Genomic DNA, 24403 nt, shown 5'->3' with positions numbered 1-24403 from the left:
TGCCTGTCTATGAACTTGGCCTCAGAAATGTTATTCCTCGTTAATTCAAGCCAAACTTTCCAAAATTGTTTCAGATGTGTTATCGTGCCATCAAGAACTACATTTCGATTCCGAGTTGTTCCGCTCCATCAAGAGATTTCAGAATTTATTCATAGTGCCAATTATGTAAGTTATGTGTGGAGGAACATCCACAACACTCTTCAGCTGAGGTAGGAGTAAGGAAGTTTGACGAAAAAAGGACCAGTTTTTTCCACAGTGTTGTACGTACGACAGAGTTCCCACTCTTCCTAAAATTCATAAAATTCATAAAATGGACCAGATCCTCCTAAAACCTCCTAAAATCTTCTAATATTCCTAAAATTCCTAAAATGAGCCCACAGTCTCGAAGAAAATTTTTAATAAAACTGAAAAACCGTTAAAAAAATTAAAATTTTGCTGCAATGAATTTGAAAACAGTACTTTCTTTGAGTCATGCAAACAGTGATCCTGAACGTGGATTTAGCGAAAACAAATACATTCTCGAGGATCGCACTTCGAGCAAAATTATGGTGAATCTGTTAACTCGAAAGCTTCAGTCGACAAGAAACAGCTGATAAAGGTCAAGTTTCTGGTCGATACTGGAGTCGAAGAAGTGTAAACTATAAAAGTTTAAATTATTGAAAAAGGAAAAAGATGTTTTGATAAAAAAAAAACTTTTTGTCAATTTTCTATTAATTGGACATTAGGGTGTGCGATGGATATTTTCAAAATCAATTTTTCTCATCTACGGATAATAACAATTTTTTGTGGACTATGCCAGTCCCGATCCTTTGTTCATCGCACACCCCTAATCTAACATATTAATTTTTAGAAACATTTTTAGTATTTTACGAAGTGTGTGAGACATAGAGAGATCTTAGGGCTGCAAAAATTCCTCCGGAAATTTCTTATAAAACCTTTATCAAATTTAAAAAAAAATCTTCCTAAAATTCTCCTAATATTACCGTTAAAATTTCCTAAAATTCCTAATTTTAGGAGCCTTCCTAAGTCGTGGGAACTCTGACGTACGACAATTTCGTAATCTCAAAATTGTTACCTCGTTTCGTTAGTTTATTAGAATTTGTTTGCTTGCCACTCTTAGACGTGGTTTTTTTTACGAATAAAATCGTGTCAATTTTCGATGATTTTTTTTGGAAAAAATGCGTCTACCGGGAAAGTGTGAATTTAACGAAGGGGACTGGGAAAAGGGTGGTCTTGTTCCGACAAAAAAAAATAATTTTAGTTCGACGACTCGAAATTTTACTTATCAAAAAATATTTCAGCCTAGATTAGACTTACATTTTACTAGAAAACCAACATCGATAAATTCTTAGAATAAAGCCAAAACTATTTTCTGTGATAATGTCCCTCGAAATCCTCCCAAACATCACCACCGTACGCCTGTTCCTTAATGCCACCCTTATCGGTAACGATGTATGAACGATTAGCCGGTATTTCGAAATTTTCGCAAATTGTTGTCTTACTTCCGTCTCTATTCCTGGCGAACACGGTCATATATTCACGTATAGTGTTTCTTCGTTCGATGTGCACTTCGTTGAACGGTACTCGCACTAGACTCATTTTCATTTCCTTATGTTTCACATCGATTTCGATTGACTTCAGTCCGGCTGAAATTTCCTCGATGCTCAATTCTTCACGTTGAAAACGTAGCCAAACATAATCGGCATGTGAGTATGCGTTGGCAACGTAGGTGACGTTGTTACCCATGAAATTATTAATCCAATCCGTGATAATGTTCGGCATTTTAGTAGATGTCTTAGGAAAGAAGGACAAGTAGGTATCTGATTAGACTCTTCGAATTGAGTAAAACAGACACCTTTTTGGGAACTCAAAACACAAAATGAACAAAAATAGAACAACCGAATCCAATGTCAACGTACATGTAAATTATGCAAAGTAAACGCTAAGTGCAACAACAATAATAAAAATTTGATAATTTCACATCGTAGTATTGGTTTCCCCTTGAAAACCCGTATCATTGAACAAGATAACTTTCTCAATGATAGCATGGTAGAAGTATGGATGTCGGACATACATTCAAAAACTCGCTTCACATTTCATATTCTTTTAGGAACACATTATCACCGTATACAAATCCGGTTTTCTTTTCGTTTTAGATTATCTGATGCAGTTCTACTCATTTTGCAATTTCAAACTCTGAGCTTGGCTACGACTTATGGGTATTATTGAAAGGGCAAAATTGACACAATTTATCACTTGACCAACAAATTTTGTATTGACTGATGAATGGTAATTACACTGCACTTATTTCTTCTACAACCAAAGCAGACACCCCAGCTTGTTTGAATTCCGAGTAGACACCTCCGAAGATTTGAATTCCAAACGAAGTAATGTTCGATGTATTTAAGGGCTCAACGTCAGGCATTTCTCTTCCCCGATAAAATGGTTTAAAATCCGTGAGTTTCAGCCGCACGTCCGAGAACTCACTGTCTGATAGTCCAACCTTTTGAAAAGACAAAATCTCTAAATCAAAACCCATTCCTCAAATCCTTTCCTATAGAATAAAGGGTTTTACCATAAAAACGCGTTCATACGTTATCTCATCGTTGGCCAACTGACCATTGTGTCTCAGCACGATCTTGTACCTGGTGTTTTCGCCTTCACCCCTGCAACGAATTAAGATTTTTTCATACTCCGACAGGTTCATTTCGACTGGAATCCGTACACCAGCAAAACAGGCCCCATTCGGTTGAGGATGCAGAAGCGAGAAAAATACAGCATTTTGGAATAACTGGGTCTTTTGCAAGACTAACGTCGCTTTTGATTTGCCGACTGTTCGTACCGTGTCAGAAATCTCAGTCCATCCGTCAACGGATCTGAGTGATGTGAAGTCAAATAGAGACATTTTACGGCTGGAATAAAAAGGAGAATTTATTAAGAAGGTTAGTGGAAGAGAGTGAAATGGTTGTATATTCAGTAGTTTAACAGTCAATGGCAATGGATGTAAGAACCATCCACTGAGTGGATTCCACTCATTGGGGTACATATTCACTTATTCACTTGGGGTATATTATTCACTTTTACGAGAATTTTCCCATTTTTTATTTCTCGAAAAATTCGTGAGAAAAGCCAAACCGAAGGCAACATGCACACAAAGCAAAATCCGAAGTTCCAAACTATACGTAAGTTATTTTACTCACTAAGCCCCGGGAAATTGGTTTCAGCTTTATTTACACATTTTGTAGATGTTGACGCTAAAGCTCATCATGTTCTATGTAAAGACCCAAACAGAGATCGAAGGTAATCAATGCTCTCTTCATTCCGATATTAGAACCAGAACTGTCATTAAATTCGTTCTTTAAATTATATTACCTTTCAATGGGCCGGATTGTCGTTACGATAACAACGAATATAAAAATCATAAATTTACATTGAAATTTGCTAACAGAACCATAACACGAGTGCATTTTGTAGAGAGAATCGTTATCACTACTGCCTTGCACTGACCAGCAAATACTTATAATTTATTTAATTTCAATATTTATTAACTGTTCAAAGTGTTTAGTTATCAACAATTCTGACGCGTTACATCAATATTTCAATGATATATAAGAGTAAATACTAACAGAAATTGTGAACTATCGGCGAATCTCGTGAATCTCGACATTCTCAATATTTATTATATACAAATTCACGACCAAATGTATTTATAAATTGTAGATGATGCACTCACTGATGACTGTTAGGAAAGGAAAATATGTTACGAAACAGAGCTACACACAAGCTTGCTGTATTTATTTGATGATAACTTTATTACGAATGATGCTGATATTATCGACAACGATCAAGGATCACAGATTCAATAGCCAATAGTAGATGTGATTCTAATTTAATTCTCAAACTGATTTTAATTGTATCAGAATGAGAATGACTTTCAGATACCACAATCAAACAGTGGTATCATACATTCGAATTCCACTTACAAGTTGATACACTTTGTCATTGTCAAGTGCAGCGCAAATGCAAATTATTGGGTGAAAAACAACAATTTCTAAAAACCTCACTGTTGGTTGGAATTAAGCAAAGCTATTGGGACCTTAAAAAAATCGTATACTCAAATATTCAAATTAATTAGTCTTTGGCGATTTAAATTGTTCTCCGTTTTTAATGTCATAAGAACGGTTTGAATTACGCGCCTTTTCAAAAACGAGCCGCTACTGTTTTTCTTGAAACACTTGCGAAAACACACACACACACACAACCATTTATTTCCATGCAAAATTTACTCATATCACCGCACTAGTGTGACTAGTGTTGGTTCATTGAAAACAAGTATTTGTATGCCGTGTCGTTCTTATCATACTTCATATCCTACTTTCATTGACAGTTCTTCACTGCCAGAAGTGTTGTTTCGTGTGCCGTGTTATTTTTCATTTCTTTCTTTTCTTTACGTAAAATCAGAAAATTAATCAAAATGTTACTCACCAAACTATGCGGTCGACATTCATTTTCGGTGAAGAATATTCTGAAAATATCGCAAACGAATTGCAGAGGGGTGGCACACTATCCGATTGATGAAAGTATTTTTGGTTTAACAGAGGAACAACAAAGTGTAAGTGTAAAAATGCTGATCAACAAGTGGTTTTTCTTGGGGGTTTTCATTCATTCGTCTAAAATCCAATTCATTTCAAAGGCTCTCGGATCCAAGGCAGATATTGGTGATAAAATCGTGATCTTTAATAATCTGTTATCAATATTCTTGTTTTCCAATTTTGCACAAGACACTCTCACACACTTATTCAATTGAAGTCCATTATCAGTAAAATGCGAATTTACAGACTTAATCTATCAAAAGGTGGGCATGACTTCTGTGATAAATATTTCGAATAATATTTGCGTAACAATTATGTAGAACGTTTTGTTTTTCTCTTTTTGAATGACATTACGTCAACAAGATAGTGAACTGACCGGGTTCAATGATTAACTTACACATGGGTAGGTTGGTAGGTACTACGAATGTGTTTTCTGGTATAGTAACAAGTCATTTAGTTTTAGCACACAGTTTTCGTTTGTTTTTACTAAAATAATTCAAATTACACTTTACAGCTGAGACAGACAGTGTTCAACCTCGTTCAAAAAGAATTGGCTCCGTATTCAATTGAAATCGACAAAACTAATAATTTCAAGTTAGTATCACAATATGCTATCAATGTACCTGCAAGCTTTACGAATTAATTACTTGATGCAGAAACTTCCGACCATTTTTTAAACAACTTGGAAATCTTGGTGCTTTGGGAATCACAGCAAAGTCTGAGTATGGAGGTTCCGATGGATCGTATCTCGACCACTGTATTATTATGGAGGAAATTTCACGGTAATTTTGTTGAATTCAAATAAATACTGGAACCGGTCCTTTAGTAAAATATAAGAATAGTCTTCATGGAATCCTCAGGCATCATTGATTTCTAATTAACATGCAGAGGCAAAGCGTACACGTAATAAACTAATTTTCTTTAAACATTCTTTCGTATAAATCGCACCGGATAGTTGTACTACTCTCAGCCCGTACCCAACAAATTTCAAAATTGCCTAGGGCGGACGAAGTATAGATTTACTCGACTTAAGCCCCATATTAGTGTAGAGTCTCCTAGTCAAAAAACAGTAACCTACAATGAATTCTTGTAAGCGCTCCGTTTTATTTTACAGAGCCGATGGAGGTATTGGGCTGAGCTATGGAGCGCATTCAAATTTGTGCATAAATCAAATTAGTCGAAATGGCACAGAAGAACAAAAACAGAAATATTTGCCTAAGGTAAAGCTTACTCACTATCTTCGTCTAATCCTCGATAATTGTCTAGGTCAATTGTTCTCTCAACAGTTATGCAGCGGAGAACATATTGGTGCACTTGCTATGTCTGAACCTGGTAGTGGTAGTGATGTTGTGTCGATGCGATTGAAAGCTGAACGAAAAGCCGATCACTATCTACTCAACGGAAATAAATTTTGGATAACAAATGGTCCCGATGCTGATACATTGGTAGTGTATGCTCGAACCGATGCGAATGCAAAAGCACAACATGGGATCACGGCATTTATAATTGAACGCGGATTCGAAGGTTTCTCGAATGGACCAAAATTGGACAAACTCGGCCATCGTGGTAGCGGGACTTCGGAATTGATATTCGATAACTGTAAAGTTCCAATAGAAAATGTTCTCGGTGGTGAGCAGAAGGGAGTTTATGTGCTGATGTCTGGTCTGGATTATGAGCGCTTAGTATTGGCAGCTGGACCGGTGGGTCTGATGCAAGCAGCTGTTGATGTATCATTTGATTATGCGCATCAGCGTAAACAGTTCGGAAAGCGAATTGGAGAGTTTCAGTTGCTCCAGGGAAAAATGGCGGACATGTACACCACTTTGAACGCCTGCAGATCATATCTGTACGGCGTGGCTCGGTCTGCTGATGCTGGCAAAGCAAATCCCAAGGATTGTGCTGGAGTTATATTGTACTGTGCCGAGAAGGCCACCCAAGTTGGATTGGATTCAATTCAAATTTTAGGAGGGAACGGATATATAAACGATTATCCAACCGGGAAAATTATGCGTGATGCTAAATTATACGAAATCGGTGCTGGTACATCCGAAGTGAGGCGATTGGTTATTGGTCGAAATTTGAACAGAGAATACGCCAACTAAAAAAAATTGTTTGTCGACTCATTCTGCGAATTTTATTAAATAAAATTGTAAACGAGACGGTAAAATGTGAAATGTTAAGGCTAAAAATGCATTTATTTTGAAATTATTGTTTACATGATTGTTTCCATCAACCTATAACTTATTCAGGGATTTACAAATGACAAGCCTTTTACAGGCGGCCATCGTATCTCGGATATAACCATATTATAATGGCGGGATGTTTGTCTGTTTGTTTGTCTGTGGGTAATGATTTTGCCGAAAAAACGTCGCTGTAATGAAAGTTCAGAGCAAAAACAAACTCTTTTTGATATGTTGTGGGGAATGGTCTGAAACGTGGAGAAAATTTGGAGAGAAGAAAACTTTGTTTGAAAATAGTAAAGTTATGGCTGCTGGGAGGCGAAAAAACGGGAAATCTAAATAACTTGGTTGTTTTAAGAGATGGAGCTTCGGTTGGGGAAGAAGAAATGTTCATTTTGACATAGAGAACAAAGTTGCAGAAGAAAGTTTTTTTCTAACTTTTCATCCGGAGTGAATTTAAAAGTTTTTTTTTGGGTGCAGAAAATGTTTACAATTTTGAAGCGGCTGTTTTAAATGTTAGAGAGGCGTAAGACGGTTTAAATGAAATTAATTGATATCTCGAATCGAAAGCAAAAAATTGCATGAAAGTTGGCTTTGATTTGTTGGAGCTATAGTGGTAAGTAGGGTGGATGACCGCCAACGGGAAGGCGTTTTTAATTGTGGAATTGTGTTTAATTGTCAAATGAAAGGTATGGACGGTACGAATCGAAGGAAAAAAAATAGAAAATTCGGATCCAGTTCGAGTGAGTTATAGCGCTACAAGTGGGTTATTTTTGAGCTACTCCAACGTACAGCGATCGGTGATGATTTTGAGTTTTTCTGTGAGGGAAATCGTATTTGTGAAAGTTGTAGGGTTTCGAGAGTTGGATGGTCCATCGTGGGACGAGGTGGTAATAATCTGAATGGGAAAATATTCTCCCGTCTAAAAGACAAGGTTCCAGCTCTACAACAATCACATGTTGTATACAACATACCCTGCTCATGTGAAGTCAGATACGTCGGTGAAACAAAGAACCAGCTACAGACCAGGCAAGATGCTGATGAATATAATATAGACGTTGGAGTTTTAAATTTTAAACTTTTTAAACTTTACCGTCTCGTTTACAATTTTATTTAATAAAATTCGCAGAATGAGTCGACAAACATTTTTTTTAGTTGGCGTATTCTCTGTTCAAATGTCGACCAATAAGCAATCGTCTCACTTCGGATGTACCAGCACCGATTTCGTGTAATTTAGCATCACGCATAATTTTCCCAGTTGGATAATCGTTTATATATCCGTTCCCTCCTAAAATTTGAATTGAATCCAATCCAACTTGGGTGGCCTTCTCGGCACAGTACAATATAACTCCAGCACAATCCTTTGGATTCGCTTTGCCAGCATCAGTAGACCGAGCCACGCCATACAGATACGATCTGCAGGCGTTCAAAGTGGTGTACATGTCTGCCATTTTTCCCTGTAGCAACTGAAACTCTCCAATTCGCTTTCCGAACTGTTTACGCTGATGCGCATAATCAAATGATACATCAACAGCTGCTTGCATCAAACCCACCGGTCCAGCTGCCAATACTAAGCGCTCATAATCCAGACCAGACATCAGCACATAAACTCCCTTCTGCTCGCCACCGAGAACATTTTCTATCGGAACTTTACAGTTATCGAATATCAATTCCGAAGTCCCGCTACCACGCATTCCGAGTTTGTCCAATTTCGGTCCATTCGAGAAACCTTCGAATCCGCGTTCAATTATAAATGCCGTGATCCCATGTTGTGCTTTTGCATTCGCATCGGTTCGAGCATACACTACCAATGTATCAGCATCGGGACCATTTGTTATCCAAAATTTATTTCCGTTGAGTAGATAGTGATCGGCTTTTCGTTCAGCTTTCAATCGCATCGACACAACATCGCTACCACTACCAGGTTCAGACATAGCAAGTGCACCAATATGTTCCCCGCTGCATAACTGTTGAGAGAACAATTGACCTATAGACAATTATCGAGGATTAGACGAAGATAGTGAGTAAGCTTTACCTTAGGCAAATATTTCTGTTTTTGTTCTTCTGTGCCATTTCGACTAATTTGATTTATGCACAAATTTGAATGCGCTCCATAGCTCAGCCCAATACCTCCATCGCCTCTGTAAAATAAAACGGAGCGCTTACAAGAATTCATTGTAGGTTACTGTTTTTTGACTAGGAGACTCTACACTAATATGGGGTTTAAGTCGATAAAATCTATACTTCGTCCGCCTTAGGCAATTTTGAAATTTGTTCTGTACGGGCTGCATAGAGTTAGACTCGAAAGGTGCCAAGGTGGAGCTGTCATTATTTGAAGATGTCTGGTTTCCCATATATTTTTGTGGTTCCTTTGAGCGACAGCGCCACCATGCCACCTCTCGAGTGGAACTATATGACGGGCTGTGAGTAGTGCAACTATCCGGTGCGATTTATACGAAATTTTTTTTAAAATAAAATTAGGTTATTACGTGTACGCCTCTGCATTTTAATTAGAAATCAATGATACTCGAGGATTCCATGAAGACTATTCTTATGTTTTACTAAAGGACCGGTTGAATTCAACAAAATTACCGAGAAATTTCCTCCATAATAATACAGTGGTCGAGATACGATCCATCGGAGCCTCCATACTCAGATTTTGCTGTGATTCCCAAAGCACCAAGATTTCCAAGTTGTTTAAAAAATGGTCGGAAGTTTCTGCATCAAGTAATTAATTCGTAAAGCTTGTAGGTACATTGATAGCATATTGTGATACTAACTTGAAATTATTAGTTTTGTCGATTTCAATTGAATACGGAGCCAGTTCTTTTTGAACGAGATTGAACACTGTCTGCCTCAGCTGCAAGCGAAATGTGAGTTGAAATGAATTATTTCAGTAAAATTAAACGGAAATTGTGTGAGAAAACTAAAGAGACTTGTTATTTACTACACGAGAAAACACGTTCGTAGTACCTACCACGTGTCAGTTAATCATTGAACCCGGTCAGTTCACTATCTTGTTGACGCAATGTCATTCAAAAAGAGAAAAACAAAACGTTTTACATCAATAATTGTTACGCAAATATTTTTCAAAATATATCTCACCCAAGTCAAGATGAGCATGATAATAGATTAAGTTTATAAATTCGTATTTACTGATAATGGGCTTCAATTAATTAAAGTATGTCTTATGCAAAATTGGAAAACAAGAATATTGATATCAAAAATCACGATTTTATTACTAATACCTGCCATGGATCCGAAATGAATTGGATTTTAGACGAACGAATGAATGAAAAACCCCAAGAAAAACCACTTGTTGATCAACGTTTTTACACTTACACTTTGTTGTTCCTCTGTTAAACCAAAAATACTTTCATCAATCGGATAGTGTGCCAGACCTCTGCAATTCGTTTGCGATATTTTCAGAATATTTTTCACCGAAAATGAATGTCGACAGCATAGTTTGGTGAGTAACATTTTGATGAAGAACTGTCAATGAAAGAAGGATATGAAGTATGATAAGAACGATAAGAACGACACGACATACATAACAATATTGTTTTCAATGAACCAACACTTAGTCAAAGCACCTAGCAGGGTAATAGAAAAAAATAAAGTAGTATTTTAATCGAAGTATGCGAAAATTTCCATACCTTTTTTTTCATAATGTCATTGCAAAATTACCATTAAGGCTGCTTATGCCCTCGCTCCAAGGACAACGAGTTTATGCCATGCGTCATACCACAGCCCTCCTTGCAGTGCTCTGGTCATACCATTCCGGTACCAAGAGACCGTCCGACCGTGAATCCGAATCTGGCTCGTCTGCAAAGAGGCGTGTTGGTGATGATCCAGGAAGCAGTTGTTCAGCGTCGATGTTTTTCCGTCCCAAATTTGCATCAAAGGTACACTTTTCTCAAAGCACATGGAACTTTCACAGACAATTTTATTTTTTATTCAAAGCTGACATATTTTTACTCGAAAATGTGGTCGTACATTTTTTAAAAGGGGCTCTCGTAAAAAGATATCAGCGATCAAAAATTTCGAAACGCAGAAATGTAGGCTACAATTTCAGCGTACGCTCGGAAGCTCTTAAAATATTTCGGAATTGTTCCAATTCGTGTTTTATTTGCAGTGGAAAGAGCCTTTTGGCAAATACGATCATCCAATTTCATCCAACGTGGCGGATTTTATTCGATATTTCGTCAGAAGTATTAAAAGCCGATTTGATTATTCGTCCTTCACAAACTGCAGAATTAGACGGCAATACCGACTACCGGCTAGACGGTGAGAACTTCAAGAACATCATCTAACTGCAGAAGAAAAAGCGAAGCTGAAACTAATAAAAATGTTTCATATCCAACCCGGTACCCACGTATGATTCAATCTGGCTATTCACGCGGCACAAAAGTATATAAATTTATCGCACAATCATCGAATTACAATACGGATATATATTTCCTCGAAGTGGCACAAAAGGATAAAAAAGTGGACTTTTACCAAGTGCAGAACGCCTTACTGTACATTATCATTGCTCTATAGTGACGGTATCAGCAAGGTCGAGAACCAACCGAAGTTTATTGGTACATCCTTCTCCACCGCCATTGTTACAGGGGCGATCAGTAACATTATTTGGTTTATCTGGACGGTCGATGATTGGAAGGATATTCACACTGTTATGAAGACGTTTATCGTAGATTCGGGAGCGGAAAATATCGGATGTGGTACAGGTGCAATACATGATCCAAAAAATGGTGAAGATTTCTTTTGGCACCTGACAAGAAGAATGGTTCGAATAAAAACAGTTCATCCAGCAGTTCAGCGGTAAATTTACAAAGTAGACTTTTACGATCGGGCTAGGGTCCAGATCTGTTTGAAATTGAATTCACAATTTTATATGGTTATGGACTTCTAGAATTCTTATTCATTATTCGTAGTAAACAAGTTTGATTTTTTCCGGTTAATTTCTAAAACACAGGTAGTAAAATTAGAGATTCTCAAATCCATGCATCACTTCGCTGCTCTTTTTTCTTCACCGTGTTTTTTTTGCATTAACGGAAGTCTAATTTCTGACCTTTTTTTATAAATTTTAGAAACATCTCCAAAACATTTAAGAAATAAGATGTTGGAGCAAAGCATCGTCAAACAGAGCGTTCCAGAAGCAGTCTTCGCAAAATGTTTTTCAGTAATAAATTTTCAAAATTTTCTTTATAAATTTGTACCTCGTTTGTTTGAAGTAGCGATTGATAATTCTCAATAACTCTTTCATGCGAATCTTTTCCGATGGAGATTTAAGTGAAGATGAAGAATATCGTGTTCGTTCAATGACACGACCCTTCCTTCCATCTGATCTCGAAAATTTGATCGATATTGGAATTTCCTATTTCTCTCCGAGGTGAAAACATAATTTTATATGCTACCAGCGTCGAAACCCGTACTTCTCATGTTTCAAGAACTTCTTTCGACGTCCTCAGCATGTAATATATATTATGTACCTGTTGCCAAGATTGGTATTTTGACGTGTAGGACATTATTGCCCTAGCCGAAGGCGTGGGCCATAATACCTATACGTCAAAATAACAGTCTGGCAATAGGTGCATATCATATTTTATCTGTCGAGAAGAGATATATCGAGATAAACAAAAACTCCCTAGAGGGACAAGCTCGAGATTATCGTTCTAGACAGATAAAATCCATTACATAACTCGGGATAAAAATGTAAAGTCTGGTTTTCGTGTGTTTATTGACCTAGGCTACGCCTCGGAAACACTTTATTTTTCAACTTTTTATACCTAGTCATGTAAACAACGAGCCATCAGAACAGTCGGAGCGTTTGCTGCGACTGAGCCCCGTACAAACCCGTATATCTATTGCGTACGTGACCCTAGTGCGTCTGTCACCCTACTTTGACCGTAAGCCTATGCGCCGGTTAAAGTAGTTAAAGTAAAATTATTATGTAATGTGTACATCTTAGAAATTGCGCATAGCGCAATTACGAAGCCCCGTACGACGTTCCTTTCAAATAAAACAAAACTTTCAAATAGCCCTAAAATTTTAATTTATTGAGTATAAATACACATACGGCCTAGTATCGGCCTCAGTCCGAGGATCCAAATTTTTTTTTTCAACTACATTCTATTCGGCCTTTGATTACCTTCCAAATGAAACAAAAATTACGAAAAACGGATGAAATTTGCTGGAGTTATATGTAAAATACACATAGGGCCCTAGTAACGGCCTTAGTCCAAGGACCCAATTTTTTTTTTTTTCAACAACATTCTATTCGGTGTTCGATTATCTTTCAAATGAAACAAAAATTACGAAAAACGGATGAAATTTACTCGAGTTGTATGTAAAATACACATAGGGCCCTAGTAGTGGCCTTAGTCCAAGGACCCAAATTTAATTTTTTTTCAACAACTTTCTATTCGGCGTTCGATTACCTTCCAAATGACACAAAAATTACGAAAAACGAATGAAATTTACTCGAGTTGTATGTAAAATACACATAGGGCCCTAGTAACGGCCTTCGTCCGAGGACCCAAATTTAATTTATTGAGTATAAATACACATACGGCCTAGTATCGGCCTCAGTCCGAGGATCCAAATTTTAATTTATTGAGTATAAATACACATACGGCCTAGTATCGGCCTCAGTCCGAGGATCCAAATTTTTTTTTTCAACTACATTCTATTCGGCCTTTGATTACCTTCCAAATGAAACAAAAATTACGAAAAACGGATGAAATTTGCTGGAGTTATATGTAAAATACACATAGGGCCCTAGTAACGGCCTTAGTCCAAGGACCCAAATTTTTTTTTTTTTTCAACAACATTCTATTCGGTGTTCGATTATCTTTCAAATGAAACAAAAATTACGAAAAACGGATGAAATTTACTCGAGTTGTATGTAAAATACACATAGGGCCCTAGTAGTGGCCTTAGTCCAAGGACCCAAATTTAATTTTTTTTCAACAACTTTCTATTCGGCGTTCGATTACCTTCCAAATGACACAAAAATTACGAAAAACGAATGAAATTTACTCGAGTTGTATGTAAAATACACATAGGGCCCTAGTAACGGCCTTCGTCCGAGGACCCAAATTTAATTTTTTTTCAACAACATTCTATTCGGCCTTTGATTACCTTCCAAATGAAACAAAAATTACGAAAAACGGATGAAATTTGCTCGAGTTATATGTAAAATACACATAGGGCCCTAGTAGCTTTTCACTTCTAAGGCCCTAACTCACGGTTCACTCACCCGATTTTAAAAAACTTTTTTTTCCTGGATTGGTATTGACAATACCTATCATTTGCCGTGTCATTTACATTTCCATCGTTTATTTTGCCATAAATATCACCAAAAGACCTTAAATCACTTAGGTGGCCCTAACTCACGAAGGGCCGACCCGAATATGCCCATCTTCGAACTTAGCCTCACTATTTTGACTATCTTTCAGGGAAAAAAAAAATTTTTGAAATCGGATTTGATTTACTCAAGATATCGACGTGACGGACAGACGGACAGACGGACAGACGGACAGACGGACAGACGGACAGACGGACAGACGGACAGACGGCCCAAATTTTTATTGCGGATTCGTCATCTATGAACATAGGCAAACACTTTGCCCTTACCGTCTGCTTCGAATTCCATCAATTACACACGGCATCGTAATCCTATAAGCCCCTTCGTACTTCGTACGGGGCTAAAAACTAAGTGACTCCAGCACTGAATGTGAAAGTTCAGGTGAAAAAAATTACCCCATGGGAAAACGAGAGTTGAGAAAAAAAAATGTCATCAGACAAAACCTATCACAGGCGTAGGTGGCTGGATGGAACTAAACGTCTATTTGAAACCAAGCTGCATTTATATTTCAAGCACTTCGCTCAGCTAAACATATAGCAACTCTTTCCTTTAATCTTAGCTTGGATCTCGATAATTATAAACTACAGGTCTCTTGGTTTTTACATTACAAGATCATCAACAACAAGAAAATCATCAGCACCAGTAGGGTGAGGGTTTAAAACAATCTTCCTAGCTATCTGAGGGGCGTCAAGATTTCCGTTTAGAAGATCAGAAGCGAAAAAAACACACGCATTAACTCTACGTCGAGCTAGCCTGTCGATATACGTGGGAAGTCTGTGGTTTTCGTCGCGCCTCACCGTTCGCCGAAGTGCGAACATCAGAAACTTCTTCTGGATCTATTCAATTCTATCAACAGAGGTGTCTTGGTACGGATGCCAAACGACTGAAGCATACTCTAAGTACGAACGTACGTGCGCAAAATACAAACTTTTCAACGTTTTAACGCTCTTAAATTCCTAACAAGTTCTGATCACAAAACCACTTTAGTGGGAAAGTGTGAAGTGTTGATAGATAGAAGACTGATCTAATTCTAAGCGGTTTTTATCATCGATAATCGATAATTTGAGCTCGTAGTAGACGAATTTACATGTAACACTAGACGTAAGAAATCTACAGAAGAGTATTAATTCTCGGTATATTCACCGTACCTTAATGTACTATTAAGGCATTGGAAACGACCAACTTATCGACATAAATGTAGGTAATATTTACCTAGATAAATAATAATGATGTCATATCAATGGAATAATTGAGAGAGTATAAAAAAAATATTTAATTTTCTTTACATGCAAATTACATTACAAAAAGAAAAACTCATTTGAGTCATGTGAAACGACAACAATTAATGGACAAATCTTTCGCATGTTATTGTTCCAGAACGAAATTTTTTACTTTTAAGAAACTCTCAAAGAACGAAAATAACAAAAAACGTTACTCAAAACACACTTCAAGTTCGTAAACACAATTTTTCAATCGACGAAAATTAGATCAAATGTAACTCAAATCCAAATTTCTTGACCGAAAACCCACAAACAGCTGATCTCGTCTTTATAAGACTCATCAGTGCACCTTTGTTGCAACCATGTGCATATCAGCGTGTCCAAACCCAAACTGAAATCAATTTGAATTTGTTCACATCTCGCAACATGTACCGAACGGTACACATGGTTGCAACAAAGGTGCACTGATGAGTCTTATAAAGTTTGTGGGCTTAGTTCACACGTGTTTATAAAGAAGTCTTTAAGCTGTCAGCGGACTTACGCCGTTTATGCTGAAAACAAACGAGGCATTGAAAACGTGTTTTGGTCCTAGTTTTCATTGACAGATGCATCAGTCGCAAATTTGAATAGAAAAAGTTCTAACTTCATTTGACAGTTTCGAAAATTTCGTCATGAAAACTAGGACTAAAACACGTTTTCAATGCCTCGTTTGTTTTGAGCATTAGCACTCCGTTCACGAGCTACTCCCACTTTCCATTGTTAAAACGTGTAAGCGGTGAAAGTCTGCTGTCAGCTTTAGTGTGAAAGTGTTTATTTTCGCAATACAAGAGTTGCCTTATATATTTCTGGCCTAGGGCACTTCTAGCGTTTTCCTATGCTAGTTACTGTGCAAGCAGACAACGTTGGACCTTTGTAGGGCAAACTACCACAATGACAAGAAAAAAGTGTATTTCGTCTAGTCACAGAAGCCCTTCTCTCATAGGCACTCGCAAATTTTCTTAAATTTTCACACAAAATGTTTTCTTTACTCCAATCAAATGGGGTTGCTTGGTGGAACCAAACAAAGTGCTACAGGAATACTACGTCAATACCACTCCAAACACCAACATTCGAAGATCTACCACGATCCATGTCCCAATGGTGGCAATATGAAAATTTGACCCAAGGTTTCTATAGAAGAGGACCTATGATATTAGGGCTTTTGTGATTAGACCAAATAAAAGTTTATTGTTCTCTTTGAGGTAGTTTCTTTTAGAAAGGTCCAAAGTTATCTGCTAGCATAGTCGCTAGCATCAAGAAACACTAACAGTACCCGATGCTACACATTTTTCCCAAAATTCCTAATCAAGTGAAGACCTCTGTCAGAAGGGCTCTTGTGACTAGACCGATTAACATCTCATGGCTCTCATAAATGTAATTCTTCCTAAAAAGGTCCCACGTTATCTGCTAGCCCTAGCATAGTGACAAGCATATGAAAACACTAGAAGTGCCCTAGGCCAGAAATATAAAAGGCAACCCTTGTATGTGTAAAAATAAGATGCGTTAATTCTCACAATTAAAGTCAAAGCAATAACGAACTTCAAGCATGAGATACAGGACAATGTATCAAACAAATTCTGGCACCGTAAAAAATTTGTAAAAAGTTTTCATACAAAATAGTAATCTATTTGGGTGGCAGCTGTCACTCGAAGCACTTTTGCTTGAAGTGCGTTGGTCGAAGTCTTTTTTACTCAAATGTAAATTCACTGTAAGCTTCAACATTTTTCAAACTTTAAGGTTGAGCGACATCAACTCGAAAATATGGTTTTGACTCGAAAATGAATGTGTGGCAGGCGAAATATTGATATTGAGTTGAGAAGACGTAATAAATTGTCAGAATCTTAAAATTGTGGTTGTTATGTTTTTAATTCATTTATCCCTGCTTCCATGCAAATTATTCATGTGAAGGTTTTATACTTAAGCCTAGCAATAAAAGCTCAACTTTAGGATGGTGGATGAAAATTTCTGATCGCAGCAAAGCCAAGAAAACAAGACGATAAATGTTTATCAGTAATTGTGTTATTATTTCATTAATCTGTCTATTAAAATTAACAAATAATTAAGCTAAGCTGTTGAAGCTTTAGAAAAGTAAATCTAAAAAATTGCACAAGTTCATTCATTAATAGTTTTTCGTTAAAGTGATTTTAATCTTCTTTTTTTCAAACAAATTTAGAAATTTAGATCAGAAGTTTTTGAAACTTAAAATGGATTTTTTTAAAATTTGGTTTTGTTAATAAATCAACTGATTAGTTTAAATATATATAATTTACTTTTGTAATTTAAATTTTAATTGAGTCAAGTTATGGTGGTTCAGTAAGTCCATTTTAAATATCTCTTTTTTATCATTTGGGATTTTCCTTTTTTTTCTTAAGTTTTCTTTTTTATTTATTTATTTTCTCAGTTACATTATTTTACACATTTATAAATATTTATTTTCAACAATTTTTTTCTCTTCTCTATTTTATAATTTTAAAATTAGAAATACGTTTTTTTTTTGTTTTGCAGACTTTTCATTACAGACTTTATAGGATGATCTAAGGATTTTTATTCATTTAACTTTTTTTCTTCTTCAAAATTCCAATCTAAATTTGGAATTATTTTCTTTTCTAAAATAGAATTTTTCTACGCCATATCTTACATACGATGGCCAAATCTAAACAATCTCGACGGATAAACGTGCATTGGAACGAGAGTATGGTTAGGAGTGAAACCGAATTGTGATCTACTTTCCACATATCATGAATGAAATTTATTCAAATCACCATAATGTGTTGAAAATCCATTAAGTGGATTGTTGCACTGTGTGTGCTGAGAGTGATCACATGGACTGTACGTCTTTCAATCAAAATTGTTTAGCCAAATCAAAACAACGTGTGCATCTAAATCGAGATTTTTGTCTTTTGTTTTTATAATTTATTTTAATTTTTTGTTAGTGTCTAATCCGATGGAGTTTCATTGGCTCACATTATGTTCTTTCTTGGTCCGTTCCGACAAGACTACCTACATTTTGCTAGTTCAACTGAAATATTTGTAACTTTCTTCAACTTTTTTCACAGACGACAAGCGTATGATTAGGATATAGTTATCGAATCTAGGACTTCGTTTGATGTAAGGATTTTTAACAGGATGAAACAAAATTTTTCCCTTCACTTGTTGCAACATACAACTTACTGTGTCAAACGACGTCAGCCATGGCTCATTTCTATATCGGTCGTCGTTTCGATAACAGATGATAGTCGCTTTAAGACTGTTGTATTGAACTCAAAAATGATGGATCGACTGATGCAACTTTTGCTGTTAAAAATGCATGCATACAGAACAACAGACTCTGAAGCACTTGACATTCCAATTCCTGGAAGGAAAAAAATTCGAATTAATTTTCAGCCACATAGTCTTGCATCAGGTGCACGCATACTTTAGTTTCGATTGTTCGCGTCTCCTGGTCCTGAAAGTGTAGCTTCAATTTTGATTTTCCATCATCGCTGGAGCCGCGTAACTGGGAAAATTTGAATTGCCATACAACGGTCGCATCGGCTCCTTCAGTTAGCGAAAATCCTGACTGCCAATCTAATGTAAGGCCACCACTTCGGCCGTAATGTGAAACAGCAAATGTTTTTCGCTAAAAAAAAAACAATGAAAAGTCGTTGAGAACAGGTCCTTGAAATAAACCCTAGAACGTGCATGTCGTCTTGTACACATTATTTGAGAATTCAGACTGTTCGATGATCGACGAGACTTATTTTAATGAAAAATCTAAATTTTCTTGGCTATCAGGGAATACTTACACCTAATTTTATAACGCTCGTTATGATCGCCGCATTCCAACTATTTTCTATTCGAAGCAATTCCTGACGCGTTTCAACACTCAAATATCTGGGTTCGTGGCCTGAACTCTGTAACAGGAAGCAATGTTGCCTGGCATCAACCGTTTCCGACTCCTTTACCACACGGAACATCGTTTGATAAACCTTGTACGCCAGAATCGACCGCGTTAGACCAGCTACATTTAACTGCAAAGAATTGCTCTGTCATACGGTGACCACTTTAAGATTTCAAACGGAAACAAATTACCGGTGGTGAATCAAAGAGCATAACTTCAGTTCCTTTTAATACTAAAAATCGTGGCTTGTAACTCTGCCACGAAATGTTATTATTTATGACGCCCTCATTCACCCAACCCATGTATTCAATTCGTTCGCCAACAGCAAAATTTCGATTGTACAGCTTCATCTGTGGGAAAAGCAAGAAAAAGTTTAATTTTGGTCACTTGAAACAACAAAACAATGTTCCGACCTGCAAATGTGTTAGTCCGACAATATTGTCGGTGATTAATTTCAGCCATTGGCTCAAAATCGCTAGATCGTCACAATTTATAATTCCCGTTGAGATATTGTTCAGTCCTCGCACCTCGAATGCATTAGATCGCAATTTGTCGGTACCGTAAATGTAACGTGTCACATATGCCATCATCAATGGTACTGAAATGTTAAACTCAATTATCGACCTTACTCGCAAATTTTCCAAATCAATTACCGGACACAACATCCACCCATCTTTTTTCCGGCTCCGAACTGATTGACATCGGACGACTATTGTTGCTCATGGACGATTTCCAGCCTTCGTCCGCTTTCAACTCAGCACATGTTGCATCATTATCGGAATCAGGTGTTTCACGTGACACTATCGAGTTGGTCCGTTGAAAAAAATTCTTTCGGTCTACTTAGGAATACTTACATTGCTTCTGCAAAAACGGTGTAGCTGCCTTGTAATGTTTGACCGTTAGTACAACAATATCACCAGCATTACGCAAAATATTAACTGCATCATCGTGTGGACATGCTGTTATGTATTCGCCATTTACCTGTAACCAGCACACCAAATAAGTTCAAATCTTTGGAAGTTGCAACTAGTGCAATGCTGACCTTTATGATAGCATCACCAACAAATAATTTGCCAGAAGCATCGGCCGCTTGATCTTTATAGATCCGTGATATTAATATGGGAAGCTTATGTTCAGCACCACCTTTGATACTCAATCCTAAACCACCCACATCTTGCCGAGTTATTTGAACCATTCGCTCCTAAAAAACGTGGAAAATTAGCTGATCAACGCGGTGTTAAATGCATCCCTTACCTTTGATTCGATTGGCGGTCCGAATACTGGTGGTGGCGTAGATGTGTCTATTCGTTGTAATATCAATAACTCCATTGTCAGCTGAATTCGAACCGGTTCCGGTTGAGTTTTTCCATCGCTAACAGTCACCATTCCCGTACGTATCTTAATAAGGACACATGGGGAATAAGAGTAAAAAATTCAGTAAAAATGAAACGCCAATGCGTACCTTTAAATTCTGATCCACTTTTTCTTGAATGGGAGTTGCCATCTTTGGTGCGTAGATCTTCATATTTCTGGAAGAAAAGTGAGAAGTAGAATGTCAATGATTGCATACTATCGAGAGGAAAACGAAGCCAAGTTCCATGATAATTTTGTATGTAGAACGTTGATTTTAGGTACTTTTGCATGTCGCTCTCACTTAGTTTCGAAAATAACGATTCGCGGACGTTAATCTAGTTTAATGAATAGCAAAAAGTAGTGAAAATGTTTAGATGAATACAGACCGTGGCTTGAACATTGTAAGTATTGAGGAGAGGTGATCCATAAGGTTAAATAAATATCACATGAAAACTTGAACTTTTACCTTTCCTTCCCTAATTCTGTAAAATACTATGTCGTGTACGTCGTGTACCATGAAACTGTCGTGTATGATGGAACGCCACATAAATTTTAAATTGCTGTGCCTTTTTCGATTAAGGTCACTGCTGACGAAATGTACGAGGTAAAACTTTTTTTGGATTTTCTATTCTTTTTATACATTTCTATTACATTGAATAGACTCAACAAAAAACCCTTGTCCGATTTGACTACAATGTAAAATTAAAAATTGACAAAATCTATTTTTTATGTGCAAAAAGGGACACAATTACTACAGGCAGATCCATACAAAAAAGGACGATGTCCGTCCCATCTCCGAAATTACTTTTCATTACACACCAAATATTACCACCTGTAGAAACAAATATATAACTGGAAACGGAATGGATGTCTGTATGCACGAAAAGTTAATTAATAACCTGAACGTTATTCCCATTAACAAGACGGGGATAATTCACTAGAGCTTATAGGTGGCACGTCCAAAAAGGAATAACGAAAAAAAAACAATTCATTTCTCTCCCGTAACATCTCATAAAGGACAAGAGAATTATTACCATCATCACCGCACTCATTATTTTAATCAACAATGAAATGATCGTTTTTTTTTGTACTCCGTTCATCAATCACTGGTTAATATTGTATATGTATGTGAAAGGGCCAAAATAAAAAAAGAACATGCACAAGACACGGAGAACATTATTATTTATGTTTATTATTGATTTTTATCAAAACATTGCGTTCGTATACAATACATATTCGTGTTGACCTACTATAGCAAGAATTGGATGAAAGTATCAAATGTCCGATTATTACCTCGATTAAATATTTATTAAAAAAAGGAAAAACAAAACTGAGACTCACATCCGACCCTGATTTTAATAATTAACGAACACACGAATCCAATGTAAATAATTACACTTCTTCAACGCATTTTCTCCAAATTTTCCGCCGCACCCCTTTCTACCATAAAATCGAATACAATGCAATCTGGAGCAGAAAATAATTCTCCCAGATAACGATAATTTTCACACAAATTTTTCTTCGTCACTGAAACGAATTTCTTTTATTGGTTCAACTGAAGCAAACAATCGAAACGATACATTTTTTCATGCGTAACGAGTGCAATAGACCGTGTGCAGTATAAATAATTTATTTTTAATTGATGTAGATTATTATTCTGTAGAACAAAAGTGTAAACAGAATATCTGAAAAATGTCTGCTTGATTTTATATCTCACTTTAAAAGCTGTAATTTGAATGAAAATAAAAGGATATCCGAACCATTCTAATTCATTCTAATTGGATTCTTACTAAGATTCTAATAAGTGGGATGGCATCGGGATGGCAACAATATTTTTCAATAATTTCTATTAAAAAAATTAAATATTTTTTTCAATGGTTTTCATGGTAAATCTTCTTTTTATTAAAATATGAAACTTTTTTCTCAAAATCGCACACGCTCTATTCTGTTGAATCAATTCAATTTTCCGATTTTGAATGAATAAAAATTCAAAGAAAACAAAATCTATTTTGATTATCCTCTGTGATATGGTTTTTCACATACAGTGACAGACGAGGATACCAACATAGAGAAAAAAATTTTGGTGTTAAAACTGAACGAATTCAATTGTGCCAACACATTGGAATAAATTTTGAACGAAAATTGCGGAAAATTTAAAATGAGAAAAATCGTTTTCGTGTTATTAATGTTAAGTTTAATTTTACAGGTTTATTCTACAAAAGCTTTTCTTAAAAACCAGGTCAACATTAACTAATATTTTTTAATTCCTTTCATACCTCTGACAACTATTTTCCGGTCGAATGGATGAGATAATAACACAAGATGAAAGTCGAGTGAAATACAAATTAAATTTAGTATTGATTGAAAAACCAAGAGTGCTAAAGCTCCTCCGCCAATATCAGGAAACGGAAACTTAAAAAAATTCATTAAGAATCTCTTGAAGATTCCACAGACGAAAAGCATTGTGATCTATCGAGCCTATTTTAAAGACATGCGTTACAGTGCGATCGATAACATCGGTTTTCTTTAGAGAATAAGAGGTTTCCAGCACAAGCATATAGATCGTTCTGAAAAGGGTCTGCGATGTTTTTGAAGTAAATGGAAAAATGCCTATGGGAAACGTTTAGAAAATGTCTTTAAACATGGTTATTGTAAAATGTTGCTGATATTATCTGGTTCGCTGTGTTTGACAAAAGCAATATTTCATCAAAGAGATTTTTACTAGGGATGGGAGACGTTCAAAATTATCGATAATATCAATCGAAAGAAATTATCGATAATTGATTAATCATATCGTTATCGATAATTTAATAATTATCAAAATATCGAAATTCGATAATTATCAAAATATCGATATTTTGATATTTATCTGAATATTCATGACAATATACCGATATAACGGAATATATCGGTAAATATCGGATTTTCGGACCGAAATATGGATATATCGAATTATCGATATCTTGATAATTATCAAAATATCAATAACACTAGGCAACACAGGTCATGTACACGGATGGTGGCATAGTGCGTTGGATTGGTCTTGGTGCCCTGAATATGGAACACACCTCCGTTCGTCCCAGTGACGTCTGTGTGTAGACGTAACCCACTCGAATATATGACAACGAAAGTGCACCGATCCGGTCGGTGTTTGGTGTGGTGAGGTATTCGGACCTCCTGAGTTCAATTAACAACTCCATTCGTCTCGATCACCTATCTGTGGTTCAGACCAGAAATTTTTTTGGCTGTGTGGGTAAAACATTTTCCGGTCTGAACCACATATAGGTGATCGAGACCAATGGAGTTGTTATTTGAACTCAGGAGGTCCGAATACCTTACCACACCAAACACCGACCGGATCGGTGCACTTTCGTTGTCAAATATTCGAGTGGGTTACGTCTACACACAGACGTCACTGGGACGAACGGAGGTGTGTTCCATATTCAGGGCACCAAGACCAATCCAACGCACTATGCCACCATCCGTGTACATGACCTGTGTTGCCTAGTGTAATTATCGATTATCGATATTTTTTTGATAATTTTCGATAAAAAAAGTCGATAATTATCGATTATCAATAATCGATAAATATCGATAATCATTATCTTTATCGCCCATGCCTAATTTTTACTGAAGACTTGTCACAGCTATCAGGAGAAGCAGCAACACTTTTGTAGAGTTAGTACTATGAAACTTCCCAACTAAAAACGATTTTCTACCACTATCGATCCACCATCTACTATCCACTATCGACAACCCTTATCTCT

General features: G+C 36.5%; 4 protein-coding genes across 8 annotated transcripts; 1 reads left to right on the top strand and 3 right to left on the bottom strand.

Moving 5' to 3' along the window:
- Positions 1-1261: 1261 nt before the first annotated feature.
- On the bottom strand, positions 1262-5066 carry LOC119073641. Of its 5 annotated transcripts, none has more exons than XM_037179235.1 (3): positions 4990-5066; positions 2576-2912; positions 1262-2503 (listed from the first exon to the last, which is right to left on the bottom strand). In XM_037179235.1, the coding sequence occupies exons 1-3, from the start codon at positions 5043-5045 to the stop codon at positions 2294-2296; spliced, it is 603 nt and encodes a 200-aa protein (XP_037035130.1). In that variant the 5' UTR covers positions 5046-5066; the 3' UTR covers positions 1262-2293. The 5 variants fall into 5 exon arrangements, with proteins under 5 accessions (XP_037035130.1, XP_037035132.1, XP_037035129.1 ...); XM_037179237.1 differs by lacking the exon at positions 4990-5066 and adding an exon at positions 4486-4605; XM_037179234.1 differs by lacking the exon at positions 4990-5066 and adding an exon at positions 3373-3699.
- On the top strand, positions 4334-6807 carry LOC119073548 (isovaleryl-CoA dehydrogenase, mitochondrial-like). The gene is made up of 5 exons (XM_037179101.1): positions 4334-4612; positions 5107-5186; positions 5249-5374; positions 5707-5812; positions 5879-6807. Exons 1-5 carry the CDS (start codon positions 4475-4477, stop codon positions 6692-6694), a joined length of 1266 nt encoding a protein of 421 aa, XP_037034996.1. The 5' UTR covers positions 4334-4474; the 3' UTR covers positions 6695-6807.
- Positions 6808-7867: 1060 nt separating this feature from the next.
- Positions 7868-10280, bottom strand: LOC119073547 (isovaleryl-CoA dehydrogenase, mitochondrial-like). The gene is made up of 5 exons (XM_037179100.1): positions 10115-10280; positions 9553-9632; positions 9365-9490; positions 8808-8913; positions 7868-8739 (listed from the first exon to the last, which is right to left on the bottom strand). Exons 1-5 carry the CDS (start codon positions 10250-10252, stop codon positions 7924-7926), a joined length of 1266 nt encoding a protein of 421 aa, XP_037034995.1. The 5' UTR covers positions 10253-10280; the 3' UTR covers positions 7868-7923.
- An 8039-nt stretch (positions 10281-18319) lies between these two features.
- On the bottom strand, positions 18320-22242 carry LOC119073516 (gamma-1-syntrophin). The gene is made up of 11 exons (XM_037179042.1): positions 21978-22242; positions 20746-20812; positions 20538-20681; positions 20326-20484; positions 20138-20264; positions 19937-20083; positions 19697-19881; positions 19475-19633; positions 19189-19413; positions 18819-19022; positions 18320-18755 (listed from the first exon to the last, which is right to left on the bottom strand). The coding sequence occupies exons 2-11, from the start codon at positions 20806-20808 to the stop codon at positions 18645-18647; spliced, it is 1524 nt and encodes a 507-aa protein (XP_037034937.1). The 5' UTR covers positions 20809-20812; positions 21978-22242; the 3' UTR covers positions 18320-18644.
- Positions 22243-24403: the final 2161 nt, after the last annotated feature.

Source organism: Bradysia coprophila, unplaced genomic scaffold (genome assembly GCF_014529535.1).
Source record: "Bradysia coprophila strain Holo2 unplaced genomic scaffold, BU_Bcop_v1 contig_138, whole genome shotgun sequence".
Lineage (NCBI taxonomy): Eukaryota > Metazoa > Arthropoda > Insecta > Diptera > Sciaridae > Bradysia > Bradysia coprophila.
The sequence above is the reverse complement of the archived record's forward strand: the minus strand, read 5'-3'. Positions and strand labels throughout refer to the sequence as shown.

Coding starts and splice junctions, on each gene's coding strand:
- LOC119073516 (XM_037179042.1), bottom strand. CDS start 20,808: ATGAAGATCTACGCACCAAAGATGGCAACTCCCATTCAAGAAAAAGTG. Junction 20,485..20,537: donor GACCGCCAATCGAATCAAAG/GTAAGGGATGCA, acceptor CACGTTTTTTAG/GAGCGAATGGTTCAAATAAC. Junction 19,882..19,936: donor ATGGGTGGATGTTGTGTCCG/GTAATTGATTTG, acceptor TTAACATTTCAG/TACCATTGATGATGGCATAT.
- LOC119073547 (XM_037179100.1), bottom strand. CDS start 10,252: ATGTTACTCACCAAACTATGCTGTCGACATTCATTTTCGGTGAAAAAT. Junction 9,633..10,114: donor TAACAGAGGAACAACAAAGT/GTAAGTGTAAAA, acceptor TTTCGCTTGCAG/CTGAGGCAGACAGTGTTCAA. Junction 8,740..8,807: donor AACAGAAATATTTGCCTAAG/GTAAAGCTTACT, acceptor TTCTCTCAACAG/TTATGCAGCGGGGAACATAT.
- LOC119073548 (XM_037179101.1), top strand. CDS start 4,475: ATGTTACTCACCAAACTATGCGGTCGACATTCATTTTCGGTGAAGAAT. Junction 5,375..5,706: donor ATTATGGAGGAAATTTCACG/GTAATTTTGTTG, acceptor TTTATTTTACAG/AGCCGATGGAGGTATTGGGC. Junction 5,813..5,878: donor AACAGAAATATTTGCCTAAG/GTAAAGCTTACT, acceptor TTCTCTCAACAG/TTATGCAGCGGAGAACATAT.
- LOC119073641 (XM_037179234.1), bottom strand. CDS start 3,467: ATGCACTCGTGTTATGGTTCTGTTAGCAAATTTCAATGTAAATTTATG. Junction 2,913..3,372: donor ACAATCCGGCCCATTGAAAG/GTAATATAATTT, acceptor TTTTTATTCCAG/CCGTAAAATGTCTCTATTTG. Junction 2,504..2,575: donor CGTATGAACGCGTTTTTATG/GTAAAACCCTTT, acceptor TCTTTTCAAAAG/GTTGGACTATCAGACAGTGA.